The sequence below is a fragment of the Ammospiza caudacuta genome, chromosome 13 (genome assembly GCF_027887145.1).
Source record: "Ammospiza caudacuta isolate bAmmCau1 chromosome 13, bAmmCau1.pri, whole genome shotgun sequence".
Lineage (NCBI taxonomy): Eukaryota > Metazoa > Chordata > Aves > Passeriformes > Passerellidae > Ammospiza > Ammospiza caudacuta.
Window position 1 is genome coordinate 7,863,424 of NC_080605.1, and position 18,555 is coordinate 7,881,978.

At 44.6% G+C, this 18,555-nt stretch overlaps 1 protein-coding gene across 2 annotated transcripts in view; it reads right to left on the minus strand.

Moving 5' to 3' along the window:
* Nucleotides 1–9,882: 9,882 nt before the first annotated feature.
* Nucleotides 9,883–18,555, minus strand: part of URI1 (URI1 prefoldin like chaperone) — a 41,037-nt gene continuing 32,364 nt past the window's right edge. For both annotated transcript variants that reach the window (XM_058813473.1, XM_058813472.1), the window contains 5 exons: nt 16,368–16,548; nt 15,541–15,805; nt 14,824–14,966; nt 12,962–13,220; nt 9,883–10,702 (listed from right to left, as the gene is read on the minus strand). In XM_058813473.1, coding sequence (XP_058669456.1) covers nt 10,514–10,702; nt 12,962–13,220; nt 14,824–14,966; nt 15,541–15,805; nt 16,368–16,548 — 1,037 coding nt within the window. In that variant the 3' untranslated portion in view covers nt 9,883–10,513. The remainder of the gene's footprint in view (nt 10,703–12,961; nt 13,221–14,823; nt 14,967–15,540; nt 15,806–16,367; nt 16,549–18,555) is intronic.

Genomic DNA, 18,555 nt, shown 5'->3' on the forward strand with positions numbered 1-18,555 from the left:
AGGGATGTGCTCTCTTTAAACAGTTCTCTATTGAAGAGGATTCAATCACCATAATGAATCTGAGGCCAGGCAGCAATCTTCTTCACTGAAAGAATTTCTAAAAGATTGTAGAATTTGTAAAACGAACAGCTCACAGACTAAATGGCTGTGTGGGTGAATCAATTATTGCAGGGCTCGCAGTAGTCATAATATTTAGTACATATCATAGAGTGTTTCAGGTACAATAAGATATGCTAGTTTTTTCCCATTCCTGCTTGAAAGTGGTATGTGCTCCACCAACTTAGTCAATCTTCGGGATCTAGTTAGAACTAGTATTAAGTCAATAAAAAAAATCCATCTGCAGCTGTGGTGCATGTACCAGGATCCGAGGGGCTCACATTGCAAAACAGTAATTGTATTAAAACATGCACCAGCGAGCTGCGAGCTGGGAAAACACATGATGTATCATGAAACACAAAACACATCAAGGGCTGAATATTTTTAGAGGTAGAGTAGGGCCAATACTGAACAGCTTCCTTATTAATACAATAATTATTTTATTTTGACAGCACCATTTATAACCATATAGTCTGTGTCCAGCTACCCATATTTCCATTAATCAATGGATTTGAAGACAACTGTCATCATTTCATTTTATTATGACTTATAGGTTCATTGCAGTTCACTTAAAAATTACTATGAGCAAGACACTGGTGGGCAAGAACCAGACCTATGTGGGCTGCCAAGGGCTCGTGCCTGGCACCGGTCTGCAGGGACTGGGGGCACTGGGACCAGCTGGGATGCCCAGGGGACACCAGGCTGGTTGCTGGAGAGAGGCCAAGGCTGTCCTGGCTGATTAAAAATCTTGAGCTCTCAGGTAGGACATGCAAACCCGTGCCAGCTCCCAGTGGGATGATACTGGCATGCTATGGGAGAAAAGGGGAAGGGCACAATTTGGCCTTGAGAGAGGAAGTATTTTTGCTGTATTCAAAAGCCACCAGAGTACAGACCTGAAGAACCTCATGTCACTTCTCAACCCTGCAGCCTGGCCACAAGTTTGCAGCACCCATCTGTGAGCAAATGGGGACCCAGCTCTGCCGTATGGCCATGCCACAGCTGAGTCACAGTGTCACAAAGCCGGGTCAGAACCTGCCAAACTCACTTCCACCTTGTGTGCAACCTCCCCAAAGACACACAGGGCTAGATGGCAAACAGGGTGTCCCTTTAATGAAACTACAACGTATTAAAAATTATTACAGCTTCGTCTTTTCAGGTTTTAGACAATGTAATGTGATTTATTCAAAGAAATGCTGATGATTAGACATTAAATGGCACTAAATATTCCACTTCCTCTGCGCTGCCTGATAAACTGGTTTCATTAACATTATAAGTAACAAAAGTTTCCATTTCAGTCGGCCCATTTTGTTTTCCTCACGATCTAAGTTGCAGCTGCACAGCACTATATTACAGGGACCTCGCCGAGCGGCAGCGCCGGGCTCTCCATCACTCCCCACGGTTAAAGGGACCGAGCCGGCTGCGGGCAGCCCGGGCGGGGCGCTCCCGGCCCGGCCCCAGCTCCGGCTCCGGCCCTGCCGCGGTCCCAGCGCCACCGCAGCACCGTGCCCAGCCTGCACCCCTTCAGCCCGTCCCAAATCCTGCCCAGCCTGCACCCCTTCAGCCCGTCCCAAATCCTGCCCAGCTTGCACCCCTTCAACCCGGCCCTGCCCTGCCGAGCCGTCACCCCTTCAGCCCGGCCCCAACTCTACCCAGGCTGCACCCCTTCAGCCCGGCCCTGCCCTGCCCAGCCTGCACCCCTTCAGCCCAGCCCAAATCCTGCCAAACCTGCACCCCTTCAGCCCTGCCCTGCCCAGCCTGCACCCCTTCAGCCCTGCAGAGCCCTCACCCCTTCGGCCCGGCCCCAGCCCACAGCCTTCTGCCGGGGCCGGCACCGTCACCCCAACCCCACTGACATCGCCATCCCGCTCTTCTCTTCGAGAGATTTTTCTTTAGCCGCCAAGTCTGTCCCTATTAAATCATGTGCCTCAGCCTTAAGTGCAGGTTAACACTGTGCCCTGAGTGGAAGCCACTATATTTGTCAAGGATACCTCCGTGATTTATGTCTGCCAGCCCCGTAGAAGAACGCACATCTGGATATACGGTGCCACTACATAATTTCCAAATTCAGCCATTCTGCCTGCTCCCTGGGAGACCTCACTCCGGGTCTGGAACTGCTGGAATTACAGCTAATTCTCATTTCAGGCCCTCATTTCAGGCCCTATCAAGGGTGGCACAGCCCTGCAGCACGGTAGGGATGCTGTTGCATGGTACCCTCCTGACGTGCCCAGGCTCACACGCGCTTTCCCCACACTTTGGTCACATCTGACTGCCTTCAAGGAAATCCTCCCTTTGCCAGAAGCTACAGGGACACTTTTTGAAAGACGTTTTGAAAGTAAGATGGTGATTTAAGTGCACACCAGCCAGTGCACTGCTATTTAATAAAGCCTCACTCCTGCCCTCAGGCAGCACTGCCCACTCAGAACAGCCCTGGCTGTGTTTTGGGTGGGGGGCAGGGGTTGGTCCAACCACCTCCCATTGCTCCCTGTGCAGGAGAAAACAAATTCCCCACATCCACAAATGCCAATCCAACGGGGCAAAGCAGCCCCGCTTTCTTGGTGTGAATCTGGAACAAGTCTAACGGGCTCACTCTGGATTTACTGCAGCACTTCCAAGCGCTGGATTTGGCTCCCCATCCCAAAGGATGAGCATCAGCCCCCCAAGAAAACCCCCAGTGTGCACAGAGCAGAGACCCAGCAGCAGCAAGCCCAGGCACCACATCCTTTCCTCCTCCCACAGCTCAGGTGGCACCTCCACACACACACACACAGAGATATTTAGATAGCTATATATTATTGTTTATGTAAAGCCATAGCTTTCCCTTGATTGCAAGGCATGGTGGGGCTGCTGATGAGGTTTGCTGTTGACATTTCTGCATTAGCTGGCTTTTGTCAATCCTGGCAGGCTGAGAAATTCTATCTTAAGGGCTGTTCTTTATTAAATTTGCAAGATACAAAACTGTGACTGACTCTTTTCTTTGGTGAATGTATAAATAATAAATCCAGATCGCTAAAAATAACAATTAAAATATTGCTCAAATTTAAAAGCACAGAAAAAAAAATTGGTAATTTGGAGACAGCCCCGTGTGGGCTGCAGGAGCAGGGGCTGGGGGCAGTGTCCCTCCTCGGGGCTTTTGGCAGCTGTCAATATTCAAAGTGCTTGAGGAGGGGGACAGGGCTGGGGAGAAAGCAGCGTGCCTGAGCCTAAGCCGAGCCACTATGTGTCTTACCAAACTTTGTCACAGAGTCTTTTATACAACTCCTTTATGCAGGATCTCTGACATAATTCCTATTTTTTTCCACCAGCCATTATATATGATAAATAAAACAATGCACTGAAAACACTGAAATCTCTCATCAATGTCTTTGTGAAAAGGGCCCAGATAAATGAGTCTTGGAATCAAAGGCAGATTACATGACTGACCATGTATCATCCTCTATGTATTGAACATAGTCTTTGTAAAGATAGAGCGGTAATAAAAAGTGGTATTGTGTGCTGTGAAAGGCTGTGTGGGTCTGTGCATGACTAATCTGTCTTTCTGCATTATTTTATTCAATCTTCTCTGACTTTATGCCTTTGACATTTTTGCTACACTCAGTAAATTTGAGTGAATAGGCAATTTTAAAGAATTTTTATAGGGCTTCAGAGAAGTCATACGCAGACTGTATCTTTGTTCAGATTTAACAGTTTAAATATTTCCTTTGTCTAGGATGCAGAGTAATCTTTAGGCAGAGGAGAAGAGGGGGATGGGGTAGGAAATGCCTAAACCTCCCTTAATATTTTGGCACCCTTTAGTGGGGGGTGGTAGCAGCGCAGCAGGGCCAGCCTGGGGGTTGGGGGGTGCCCCTGGGGTGGGGGTGAGGGGCCGGGCCGGGCTCGGGCAGGGCAGGACGGGCTGGGCTCAACTTTGCTGCGGGAAGGGAAGAGCGGCTCCCTCCCACAACTCAAGTGGGAAGCAGATGAAATGTTTAAAGGGCTATTGTGAATATAGGCTTAAATATGATCCTCTTGCATCAGCCAATTTCTCTGACAAGATATTGCAAGGGTTGCTGTTTCTTAGTAAATAATGATTTTATTGCATCTCTTTAATGAACTGATAACGTGATACACAGTAAATTATCTGCATCTATAACATTACTGAGGATAAGCAGCGTGGTTTTAGTAATTTATACCACAGAGAGACATGCATTATAAAAATAGGAAAATTATTTCCTTTGTTAAATTGTGCAGAAGTCTTTACCTGAGGAACACCAGACAGATTAATCTCCAGAGATCCACTCGCTTGTATTTAAGCTGTTGAACTGTTCGCTGTTTTTTCCTCAGAACAGTTGAAAAAAACATTTTGCGAGCCAGAATTGACACTGTGGGTATTGTTCCTGCTCACACAAGTTATTAAAATAATTACTAAGCTATTTTGAGGTAACTTGAAGCTTTCTTTAAAACTTAAATCCAAATCTGGAGGAATTAGTGTGAATGATTTGCATTGATGACAACCCAAGTATGGCAGCCAGCTTTCCCGGGCACATCCAGCAGTGCAGCACCCCCAGGTGCTCCCTCAGCCCTGGCAGGGACTGCGGGGGCATTTCTGAGTGGGGTTTCTGGCTGGGATGGGGTTTGGAGCAGGAGTCTGGGGGATGCCCTGTGTTAGAGATGCTGTGGCTCACAGGGGGCTGCAGAGGGGCTCATGCCAGACCCACAGAGCCCCAGAGCAGCACCGGTGGGACCCCCAGCATCATCCTGCAATGCTCAGCCCTGGTCCTGCTCCAGGGAAAAGGCAACCCCTGCTGCAAGCCCCCACAGGTCCCCAGTCCCTCTGGGATCAGCAGCTGCTCCAGGCACCATGGTGTCACTGCCAGGGGCCACCTGGACCTGGGGGCTGCAGGACGCTCATCTCCCATTGCAACCCAAGCAGGGGCTAACACAGACCTTCCTCACCAGCTGCCAATGGCCCTTTGTGGCCTGAAAGTTGGGATTTGTCACCCAGGCAGGGCAGCAGTGGGTGCACAGTCCCTACAGGGATTCATTTCCACAAGTATAACCCTGGCAGGTGAGCCAGGGATCTTTCCAAGCTGGCTGTAAGCACAGGGCAGTGGGAAGAGAGGGAGGATGTACCAGGGGCTGGTTTCCTGGTTGTACTTTAGTATCATCATTAACCTTTCCAAGAACTAACTTCACAGACAAGCGGGGATCCCAGAGCCCTGGGTTGCCCCATTAATCCCCAGCCCACCCGTCAGAGGGGAGCACACTGCTGGCAGACTACAATCCTTCCAGATGTAATCATGTTTTAGCATCTTACTTCGGAATTTTAACGGGTGAAAATTCCCCATCTCAGTGCAAGATTGCATCATGAATTCCCTGTGCCTCCTGCAGCAGGGATGGAAAAATACTACTTTTCATCCCTGCACAGTGCTTGATGTAAGTTTCTGAAAATGAGCGCTCTAGTAAGCCTAAAAATGTAGGATAATATGATTCATTTATAGATCTCTGATAATAGATGTGGTTTCTGTTACTCCGTTACCACACCAAAGATTACTCCTGCTCCTTCAGGAAGGACACAGCACCCTCCTCCTCCCGAACCATTACCATAAAGCAGGATAAACAACAAATACCACCTTATCATTAGCTGCATGGAGCAGTTCCCATTGATTTATGACGCCAAACACCGCAAGGCTGGATCAAGCTGCAAGTCCCTTTTTTGCAAACATTATTTCCACAAGACCGGTGTAAAATACAAGGAGCCGCCTCACCTGGGCTGGGTTTTGTTTACAAAAAAAAAAAATATTTTACAACTTGCAGGAATTCTTCCCAATATTAGTTATTAACAACCCCAAGATGGCATTTGCATTTTTATAACCTTGTTACTTAAAAGTGAGACAGCGGAAGGAAAGACTTGGCGCTAGCGTTCCCTGCGTGCTTTAATCCCAGCCTGAGCTTTTTATGCTCGAGAGCACCTTGTGATGCTGTAACTAACCTCAAACCCGGAGCAGCGGGAGGGCAACAAACCCCCGAATACAGCAATGTCATGCTTTACAGGCGTACTCTCCGCAACAGCATGAATGGAGAAAAAAACCCCGGTTGCCAAGGAAACGCTCCAGTCCGGGTAATTATTACAGTAACTGTCTGCACACCCCACCTATAACACAAATGAATAATAAATCAGCCGCTGACTGGCAGCTCTCCGCGGCCGCGCCCGCCGCCGCCCCCTCCCGGCCGCCGCCCGCACCTGCAGCCCGCGCAACGGCCGCGGAAGGGAAGGGAAGGGAAGGGAAGGGAAGGGAAGGGAAGGGAAGGGAAGGGAAGGGAAGGGAAGGGAAGGGAAGGGAAGGGCTCTCAGCGCACCCGGGAACGATTTGTTGGGCTTGATTTAAAAGACGCAGCGGGAGTTGGCAAAATTCACATATCGTGGGGTTAATGTGGGTTAGAGAGGAGCTATTTGTAACGCAGAGACGCTGCATTCCAAACGCACACATCTGATTTCTTTTAATCCCAGCTCGTTTTTTGCGGCATAAATCACTTAGTTAAAATGAACAGCCAAAACAGCTGGTTTAGACATTCGTGAGACATCCAAAAATCTGCTGCTTTAGATGCCCTGAGCGAGCGATGGAAGGCGCGAAGTGCAGCTCACCTTATGAGATGGATCAGGTACCTCAGAACCGGCTCCAGGCCCCACCGGGCCGGGCCGGGCCGGGCCTCTCCTCCCGGCACAGGGCACGGAGCACTCGGCATCCTCTGCTCCTCCCGGCACAGGGCACGGAGCACTCGGTATCCTCTGCTCCTCCCGGCACAGGGCACGGAGCACAGGGCATCCTCTGCTCCTGCCGGCACAGGGCACGGAGCACTCGGCATCCTCTGCTCCTTCCTGCGGCTCCCCCAGCCAGACCACCAGCCTGGGAACGAACACCTCACACAGGCGAGGTGCTCCCCGCACAGCCCCTCCTCTGGGTGCGGGCAGGTGCCCAGCACACCTGAGGGCAATTAGGAGGATTAAAGAGCAGTAGTTCCTCCCGACGGGTCATTTGCTAACTGAGGCAATCAGCGCAGAGGGCAGTGAGGGGCGGTGGGACACACGGCCCAGGCTGGCTGCTGCCACCTGTGCCCGGGCAGCAGGGCACGCTGACAGCCACGGGGGTCCCGCCATCGTGTGCATTCCTGTGCCACCATGGTGACCAGCTGGCCCAGCCAACGCACTCCAGCTCAGGACACGCCAAAAAACCTTCGGGAGCACGGGAAAAGCCAAGAGCCCTCCCTCAGCCCCATGCCCAGAGCCCTCAGCAGACACGGAGCCTTCCAGCAGCACGGAGTCACAAACAGAATTTCAGAATTAAAACGTACTCTTATTATCGCCTAAGTGAACAAAATCCAGAATGGCAGCACTTGGGGTAAAAAGTGCCATTAAATGTACCCTTATTGTTACTTAAGTGAATAAAACCCCCAGAATGGTAGCACAGGGGGCAAAATTAATTTACCCCCAGGAGCCCTTCATGCCTCCAATTCGGGGATCTGTTGCTCCATCCCATGTTTACTTTACCCATTTGTTGGTCACCTGCAGCACTTCTTAGCTCCAGTGCTGCAGAGAAAGCAAATTTTAGGTCCTCACGGAGACAGGCCTTCACATGATTGCTTTTTACTGCTTAGATTTTTATCTGCTTTGATAGATTTAATTTTTTTTGTTGTTGTTTGGTATTTGTAAACATTCTATAAAATGCCTACAGCCATCTCTCTTGCTCTAGGCACTGCAAGTGAGTCTGCTGCTGAAGCCCAAGTGAAGAGAGGGAAGACGAAGGCTCATTCCAGCCCAGAGCCCTCTGACAATTAAATATACTGCAGAAAGGCGCAGACACACTCGGGCTCCCTATTAGGGAAAACACTCATGTGCTTAGTTTTAAGCATGTGGTTAAATCCATTCTTCTTTACAAAATCTCTGAGACATAAGCACATGCCAAAGTGCATTCCTGAGTAAGGATGCTTCCCTGAACTGAGGCCATAATTCATTAAAACCCAAGGTGCATTTATCCTACTTTTTCTCATGAGCAGAGATGTGAAAAAAGGGGAGGGGAGACAAAAAGAAAACAAGCAAAGAATTAATTTTGATTTGAAACTGATCTATGGTGACAAGGAGTATTTGGTTTGTTGAAGTAACTGGAAGCGGGAAGTATTTCAGAAGATATCTAAATAAATCTTTTTAAAGGGTTTTTTTCTCTCTCTTTCTCCCCCTTTCTTTCTTTCTCTCAGTTTTCCTCTAATTACCCATGTCTGGTAGTCTTGGATCTCAACCCCTTGTTATTTAAAATACATATTCATGGAACTATATTTTACAGTTGCACTGTTCTGGTTACAAAATAGCTTCTACTTTTCTAGGACATAATTTCATTTTGTTTAGCCAAGAATTCATTAAAGAAGCTATAAATAACCTCCTTTAAATATTTAGCCGTGAATAGAGGGTGGACTGGCATTGATGGCTTATTTTAGTACTAATGCAATATGCTTAAAAAAAAAAAAAAGTCCACATTTGAGCATGAATCAAGTTAATCATTAACACTTTCAACGTGACTCTGGGGCTGTGCTGGAGCGCTTGCCCCTCGCAGCCGGCGCACTGCGGGCGCAGCAGGGCTGCACAACCTTCCCTGCAGCTCCTCCTGCAGCCAAACACAATTTGCTCTGCCCCCAAGGGGAACGTGGCCCCCAGTTGTGGTGGGCTACTGCACCCCTGCCCTCCTGCTGCCACACTTGGCCGGAGTTTTCTGCCCATGAAACCACTGTGGCTTCCCAAACTCCTAGTGGGGATCCACAGAGTGCCTCTGCTTACTTTAGAAGTCACCTTCGAAAGAGAAGTTCCAGTGCCTCCATCTCCCTTTCAGAGACAGGAGTGTTGAGACAAGGGGGAGCTGGTGATTCTGTTCCAAAGCCACACCATGAGCTCATCTGCTGTGATCTGAGAGCAAAGGATCTGGGTACAAGGTGCAGCTATTTTAGGGGAAGGTGAGGAAACAGCATTATCTGCTTGCCAAGATTTGGAAAATCAGATGCTGACGGCTCTCAGGCTCCCCATTTACAGAGTCACAATCCCTCCTTACCCCTCCCAAAGTCTTCCTGCCTCACCTTTCAGGCTGTGGCTTGATGGTGTCAGCTGGAGAGCACCATCAGTTTAAGGTATTCCAGCTCCCCATGCCCTCTGCCATCATTTTCCCTTGTCCTTGCTCAACATGCAACCCCTCTAACTGTGCTGATACAGACATGCTGAGAGATTAGGAAACTCACTAGGTTAAAAAAATTGGTTTGTAAAGCCTACCTCTGTCACCTACTATCACTCAAGGGGTGGCTCCTACAACAAAAGCTGTGTCAGCAAAACGAGGGGATGGCAAGAAGATTGGAAGGAAGGAGCTGCTGGGCAGGGAATCCTGAAGCCAGGACTGCTCTCAGTTGACAAGGATACACCAAACTGTAGCCTGAGTGCTGCAGTGCTGTTGCATTTTGAAATAAAGCTGAAGCATTAAGACATTTTTCCTTAGTGCTGACTCCCTCTGGGCATTCCCAAGACAATTACAATGTTTTCTGAGTATACAAAAGAACTAGGAGATTTTGTAATCAAGAGTCTGAGTTTATGCTTCTCTCCTTAAGAGCATTCAATTTCCATGGACATTCATTAGCAGGAGGTTAAAACACAATGGCAGAAGAGAATGGACTGCTTTTATGTCCATGTGGTAGTAAACACTTCAAGCTAGAAATGCAAGTTCAAAATAAAAACCTCTCTGTGGAGCTTCCAATTAGTAGTAAAGCAACAAAAACCACACCAGTTTCACAGCTTTTTTACTGAAAATTTAATTTTACAAAATACCCTTTTCCATCAAAGAAACTTCCCTGCAATGTACATGAACCTGGCATTTTATAGACCTGTACAGTGAGATATCAGAGAGGTTTGAAAGAAGGAAAAAAACTTTTAGCAGACACCTAGTTGCAAAACCTACAGCAATGTGAATACAAGTGTGTGTTAAAATGCTAAAGCAAGTAATGTAATATAATTGGTGAATCTATTTGAAATGTGAAAAGTTTCCTTAAAATGGTCCATATGGTATGTAGAACATCACAGCTGGCACAAAACTGCCTGTATTTAGTTTTAAACACAAAAACAATGTATGTAAGGAACAGTTTTTGAAAAAAGAACCCAAGTGCTGCTATCGTAAGGCAAACATATACAAAGGTGCTGACAGCACACAGGGAAACCGACAAAATAAGATGAATACTCAAGTGTTCAAACACTGAACTGTTTGTTTTCCTAATGCTGCCAGCAAACGTTGAGGAGATAACGGTGCCAAATTACCACAGGACACTCTGGTAATGCTGGGTGCTACAGAGAAGCCTTTATACCATCTCCAGAGAGGTGAAGGCAGGCAAGAGGGCTCGTGCTTGGGCTCAGCAGCACCTACTGAATCTGCTGCATCCTGGCAGCTCTGAATTTGGAAATCCTCTTGACAGGTTCTTCTGGGGCGTCGGACAAGAGCTCCTCGGATTTGCGCTCCAGAATGGTGGGCAGCACTGGGTGAGCCAGCACTGGGTGTGGCATTGCAGAGGGAGACAAAGGCTCCTTTTCTATGACAGTTCCAGAAAATGCCTACAACAGAAGAGAATACTCAGAATGAGCTAATAAAATGCAAATGTGAAGCTATGCCCATAAGGTCATTACCCTATATTAGCCTGATTAGAATTGTTATTTCTTCTAATCAAAAGTAAAGAAATATCCTTAAATCAATGATTGTTGCCTGCATAAGTAACCACATTGTAATTAACCTCAAAATATAGCTTGTTCAAGGATGACTAAATGAAAGACAGTATCTTAAAAGTACTACTTAATCTCATTCCTACTGCATAAATGATGTAAAAATCTGCTTCCTCACTGACACATGCTCAAGAAATCAAACAGCTGATGTAATACACAGTTTTATTTTGGATATAAAATGGAGAGACTTTGCAAAGTTGATGTCAGCATTTCCATCATACGTCATTTTATGACTTAGAATCTTCTAATTGCATCAAGCATTGCATATGAACTAGCAAGCACATACTTTGATACTTCTTTTCTCCCTACCAAATATGATCAAAAAATGGTGAAAGCCATTTATATTTAAGAGAACAGCAAACTTGCTTCCAACTATTTCTCTCTATAAAAGGCCTAATAAAAACATCTAATGTTTAAAAATTGTAATTTATATGCAGCCAATTATGTGACAATCCTTTTCAACTTAGCAAAGAAATGACCATGATTCTTGGAAAACAAGCAGCTTAGAATTACTTTTCATAAACATATTTAAGAACAAATCACTCCACTATGTATTGAAAACAGAGAATTCAGAATGCCCAAGGACAAGGGGAAGCAGTTCCACATCCAAGGTCTGATGCTCATGCTGGGCACAAAGGAATGCACACCAGATTCAGTCACTATGTTTAGTTCTGCTTTTTCATAACTCAGTTACCAACAAAGACAAAGCAAAACAAACAGGCCATTCTCTTGCTGGACCTGCAAAAAAAGCAGTGCTTTTTGTTTTCTGCTCCAGTAGCCCAAGTGTGCCTAAAGCTGTGCTTGTACAACTCTGTTAATCTAACAAGAAGCTCATTTTCAAAAACAGGTAAGCAATGCACAAACTAAGTGATGGTGGTAAAATTAGAAATAAAAAAAAGCTAGTGTGTTGCAAATGGTAATGGAGAAATAATGGATTTCAAACATCCACAAAAACAACCAAAAGAAAAACAACAGCATTTAGGGAAGCACATCTGACTGGAGTGTTTTGCTTAATCTCCTTCAGTTGCTTAGAAAATACATTACATTGTAGAGAATAATCATGCCAGACTCAGGTAATAGACTGATGGGTAACATCTAAAGTGTACTTAGATGTTTTATAAGAATATAGCAAATATATTCCAGAAAGTATACAATGTGGAGTGCTAACTCCACAGATAAATTTTCCATCATGAATCTTCACATCCTGCCTGGATTCATCTGAAGCTGTTTGCATGAAAAATGGTGATAAACAACAGCTTTTATGAGGAATTCATTTCTTGTCCAAAATAATTTTTGCAGAAGTAGTGCTTTCATTGAACTTGTCCATTGCACTGGGAACTACTGAAGACTCAAGTTTTATCTAGTTTGAAAAAATTAGCGTTAAGCTGTTACAAAACAAAAATGAATACGCTATGCCACGAATCTCTACATTTAATTCCTGTATTCACCCAGTCACTAAGCAACTGTACATCTTCCCTTACATTGTACAGTCTGTCTTTTATGATGAAGCCCTGAACTTTCCAAACACATGTAAACAGATTTGTTTGGGATCCCTAATGGCTTAGTCTGGAATAGGATGAGTAAGGGGTGCAATGCTTCCTTCCACCAGGCAGTTTCTCTGCTATTGGCACATCAAAATAGTAATTCAGCTGGTATCTATTTTTAAACTTGAAACACTCCTTGAAAATTAGCTGCCTAGTAGTGCAAGACAGGTTAGAGAGTCACCTCTTCCTTTGATCAGTTACAAAATACAGATTTCCCTCTTTTAGTCCAAAATGCTGCTGTCTCTCCTGCAGTGAAGCGCTCAGGGTGACCCAGCACACAGGTTTCAGTAACACCAGTGAGTGAGCACTTTGCTGGATCTTTATGGAAGAGCTTCAAGCCTTGGGGAAGCCACAAGGTGAGCAGCTCCTCCCCTCTGCCCCTAGGATGTGTGTGACTGAGGCCTGTCACCTGCTATGTCCTTCTGAAGCGAACCAGGCAGGAGTTAGAAAATTATTTTAAAGAAATAAAACTGATGGTATAGACAACTAGAGTCATTAGATTTCTCATTTCTATCCCTGCCAACAATCAATAACGAATTAAAAACTGTACCTCAGTTGTCCCTGAAGAGGGAGGAAGCTTTTTTGGTAGCTGCTGCTTCTCCTCCCCCTCCTCTTCCTCGAGGATGCCTTCGCTGTTGTCACTCTGAGTGGCTTCATCACAGCTAACACTCCTCTGAACTCCTCGTCTGTCATCAAACTCAGCAGCACTGTTCTCACTGGTATCGCTGCAAACACTGTTCTCTCTGCTCCGGGACTTCAGGATTGATTTACGAGGGACATATTCTCCATTCACAACATCAACAAAGTATCTATAAAGGAAAATGTTAGCTTTAATAAACCATTTCAGCATCAGATGACAAATTTACAGTGATCTTGCTTTGTCTTTTGTACAAATTAATTATGATGTGCTTTCCCAACTTTTTCGCTGCAGAATGACAATACTGTACCTTCAGAGGCACTTTATTTATTTACCAGTGTACAAGAATCAATTCTGCAGAGTGAATGCTGTTATGCCCTTTATTCAAGCATAAAGTTGGTACTTATTTTCAGCAGAAAATGCATAGCTCTTTGAAAAATGTTACAAAACAGAAAGGTGTGAGTTAGAAAAAATTAGGAAAAAGGTAAATTAAATGATGACCAGGGTTGTTTGTGTAAAGAGAATCGGATCACAATCTGGGAATGTTTTCTGGAGTTAAGTCCTTGTCATATGTAGAATACAAAAACAAATACTTGAAACATTCATTGTACGTGGAAAAGATGGAGCTTTCTCCCATAATCTGCTTTCAATTAGAAACAAAATTTTAAAAATCAGCTTATAAAATCAGATTAACAGGAAGACATTTTTCAAGTATTAACAGACTGTGAACTGACAAAGATGGCTCTTGTGCTCCCTCTCCATGACTTGAGAAAGTCAAGGGTGGGTGGAGGAGAATGAGAAGACAATGCCAATTTTATCAAACTCATAAAGGAGGAGCCCAATGACTGGATGATTTTAAGGGTGTTACTTGTTTCTAACAGCTTTATTCATCAGGCACTTATGGAAATACATCTCTACAGAAGATGGAATTTGCAGGGCTCAGGGGGAGGAGCACCAAAGAATCTTTTGCTCATCTTCAGCCCCTGCAGCTGCAATTACAGGATGTGGTTTCACTTTTAACACTTTGTAACATGTTTAACATATTTAGGTACCCAAATACAGAGACATACAGTGGAATTCTCACAACCACTTAATCAACCAATCCAATAGGTGCCTGTGTTTATCCTTACAAACCCAAATACTTGTTTAAATGATCCTGTCACCTTAGTTGTTTTGTACAACGCCCTAAGCCCAGCACTGTTTTTCAAGCTCTCTGTGTGTGTGGGTGTCCTACAGGTGAGCAGCACCTTTTATGAAGAACACAAAGTGACAGACTGAGGCCAGGAAGAGGGAATGCAAAAGAAACTATGCAAGCAAAGAGCTGAGTATGTTTTGAAGACACAGAAAGGAAGAGACAGAGTCCAGCAAATCAATAACCAGGAAAGCAGGAGTATTACAAGCGGTAGATCTGGTCAGATCTTTTTGAAAACAAACACAGGGAAAAATGGCAGGGAATTAACAAGAACACATAACATAACTGCTGCATTCCTTTCTGAGGATGATACATACTAGCAAATTTACCTCCATTTCAGAAGCTCTGGAAAAGCAGGTAAAAGAAGAACTACTATTTGGAAAAGGAAGCGTTAAGCTCAGAAATATTTTATGGATAAGAAAGCAAAGCAACCATGCAGAAGGCACAAACTTTCATTTTTAAGTAGTAAATTCAGTTCCAGCTGTTTCTTTCAGGAAACTGTAGGTGGGGTTTCACACTCTAGGTGGACAGAAATGAAAGGAGAAGGTCTGCTCAGGGGAAAGCTGCACCATAAATTACCCACCTGTAAATGTCTGCTGGGGTTTTGATGATGGGCAGCTCTGGAGCTGCATGGCCATTGCCACTGCTGTTCCTTTTTTTACGCTTGGCCTCTTCTTTCTTCTCACTGAATTTCAAAGTAGTATTTTTTCCTGTGTTTATTCTTACCTGAAAATTGAACACAAATGATGGTCTGGACCATAAAATCAACAATCACCAGGCTGCAGATCAACTGATTCCTGACATTCCCTTACCCAAGCAGGTGGGGACTAGGAAGCACAGGTAAGTTAAATGTATGAATGGTAACATTCATAGTGTGCACTGTTTATTCTCTACCACTTGCACTAGGCTGGGGCATTTCTTTGCCCTCGTGCACATATTCTGCATATAAAATATGACAGTCTGCTTATTCAAGCTCTGCTCAACAGCTGAGCTGCTCAAAGGCCAGTTTCAAGGCAAGTAAGAAGTCTTTTAAATAACTCCTAGACAGGATGCTGCCTTTTACAACAGCCAGAAGCCAGAACAACAAGGCAGACATCTGAAGATCATTTTTTAAATACCATATTTAGGACAACAGGATCTAAACAGAGAGGTTTTCATAATATGAAAAAAAAAAAAACCAATGTCATCTCCAGCTAGCATTCTACTACATCTACACATCTAAAGTTTTCAGGTTTACATATGGCATATATATTTTATGTAATCTCTTGAGCAAAAGATAAAAATTAAATAAAGTACAAACCCTTTTAGGTTCCACAGTGTGAGAGAAATAAATAGTTGGAACAGAGTTATGTCCAACATCTCTGTCATCTTCATCATCACTGTGGTAAGTGGAGCCATTAAGGTGGCGCACAAACAAGTCTGAATTCCCAAATTCTTTATGGAAGTTGCCCTGAGTAATACAGTCCTCTGCCCTACAGGTCCCATTCACATCTGTGTCCTTGTCCTCCCTCTCGTCTTCAGAAGAGGTTGCATCTTCTCCATTTACCTGAACTGCATCGGGCATCCTAAGGAATGAAAAATATCTACGTGAACAGAGGCAAGTTGTGCTCTTCAGAGACAAATATACAAAGTAATGAACTCGCCTGCATGTAACTTTCTTTACCCAGTTGCTGTACTTTCAGACAGACAGTGCAAGTTCTCTGTGCCCTCTAACAATGCCTGTGCCCTTCCCACACCAACTGGAGTACCAGAACCGTGACATCATGGCTAACAACCATGCTTGCAGATCAGAATAGATCTAAGGATGCCATAGAGCATTAAGTGGGTAACTCCCACATGGAAAACTATGGATTTTCATAGCCTGTGGGAAATTAATTTCACTTCCCCCTCTTCATCTTAAGAAAAAAAAACCAGAAGGCTGGACTGCTGTGGTTGCACAGAGGCAGATTTTAGGAGCTCTGGCGTTGCAGTGAGTGCTTTGCTCGTGTCCCACCCTTCTTCCACCTATGATAATTTTAATTCCACCTGTGTGGTCAGCTCTTTGCCCTGCTGGTGAGACCCTCTGTGCACCAGCAGCCCCACAGCCCTCTGCACTCCAGTCCTGCCTGTGCCACAGCAGCACTGTACCTGTCAAGTTCACCAAGCATCTCTTCTTGTCTCTCGAGCTCTTCTAAACGGGCCCACAGCTCCTCCTCTGACTGAAAACGACCCATTGGTTTTGTATCATTTCCATTTGCTGGAAAATCTACCTCAAAAACATTTGATACTTTTGGCTTTGAATGAGGTTTGTGAGCAGTTCGGTATTTTCCTGTGTAGTGAAAAATAAGATGCAATTACTAAGGCGACTGACTGAAAAATCCAACAAAAATATCCAACAAAAAACATTTGAGGGGTGGGAAAAAACTCACAAAGGAACTAAGTAAGGAATATGGGCAGAACATTTTCCATTTCAAACTATTGTTTAACTGTTTAAGTGAAACTGTCAATGAACCAGAGCAGCAGCACAGGGTAATAGTCTCCGGATGTTACAGAAATACCGAGGCAAAGCAGAGATGTTTATTTACAAAGCAGGAGACACTGATCCTGTGACAGTTTTATTACAATGTGGGGTTTTTTTACCTCTTGTGCCAAACAGTAGATTTTTATTTGATCTGATAGATATCAACATGTGAATGTGGCATTTGCTCACTGTCCCATTAACAGCAGGTTTTCTTAACTGGGAAAACAAACCTGGTTTGTATTTTAGCTCATTTTTAATAATCACACTTAAAGAATAGAGCCTTTTTTTAAATTTACAATGAAGACCATTAAAAATTACTTCCAGAGTTACCTGGAAAATCTGATCAAAATCCAGTCATTATCAATCACTTATTTAGTGAAAAAGACCCACTCGGAAAATCATACAAAAACCTGCCTTTCAGAAATAATAAATATAAACCCCATTTAAAGCCACAGAGGTGACCTGAGATACACACTTGTGAGCAAATGCTAGTCAGTGACAAGTTCTTGCTGGCATTTAAAAGCCTTGCTCCCTGGTAAAACAGTGCATCCACTGAGGATGGGGAATAGCTGTTGCTGTTTGAGTGCTGTCTGGCACATAGGGAACAAATCCTAATGCTCCACCCTGTCTGGGTGAAGGGCAGGACTGCGTGTTTGACCTCTTTTCCCTGAGACCAGCACTCCCAGGGCCACTGCCTGTTCCTGAGAGCTCCCAGGCAGGCTCCAAGGGAAGCTCCTGCCCTCTGCCCATCACCACCCACACAGCTCCTGCACCTCCTCCCAGGAATGAGAACCCATCCCCTCCACCACTGCCACAAATGCAGTGGGACTCCAGTGGCTCTCTGTGTTATGAAACTGCTTTGTGATTCCAATCAACAGTAGTACAATGTCTTAGTTACTCAGCATCCTTTGTGTTTTAAAATCTCTATTAACCAACTGTGCAGCCATTTTTTTTAAATTTTAAGAACTCATGGCTTAAAGATATCCTTATTCAAATATGTCAGCTTATACTTTAATCCTGAGTTAAATACAAATTCAACAGCAACATTAAAAAGCAAACAGGTGACTGCAAGTCATGCTGGAATGTGTGTCCCCTACTCTTCCATGGGATAGCACTTTTCATCATCTTGTTAAGAAAAGGCTGAAATGTGTTTTAGTGAGATTTGAATATAAATTGAGGTAAGCCAAGCAATCAGAGTAACTTGTGAGGATTTCATTTGCTATAATTACAAAATTAATAAATAAAATTGGAAGGATTAGTTAACAATCTATTTCAATTTGATTGTCAATTTGTGCCCTCCCAGTTTGTTACCCTTCAGTATTAACCACTGACTTGACTACCAAGGTAAGCACATGCCTTCCTGAACACCAGCAAGTGCTTCAACATGCCAGTGATTCTCCCTCCTCATTCAACACAGCTTCTGTCAGTTAGCAAACCAGGTCAGATCAAAAAGACAAGAGAGATAACCACTTTCTGCTCCAACATCCACTGTGCTCCACTCACTGTTACCTCAAAGCACCACCATTACCTTCATACACTAACCAAAACAAGTGAAGTAGAAAAACCCAGAAAATGGAGAGGTAGCAAGAAACTAAGGAGATGCTCAGGATACTATTTGTGTTTGCCTTCCTCTGAGATCCAGCCCATTTCCACACAAACAAAACCAATTCTTGGGCTGATGAAGCTCAGCCTCAACCACTAAGCTGGTCTTTTAGCTACTTCTCTTTCAGTCACAGCACAGATTGGTGCTGAGAGAAAACGTTGGTAATTTCCACTTAACAGATTTTCAGCAAAAGTTAAGAGGCTGTCAGAGGA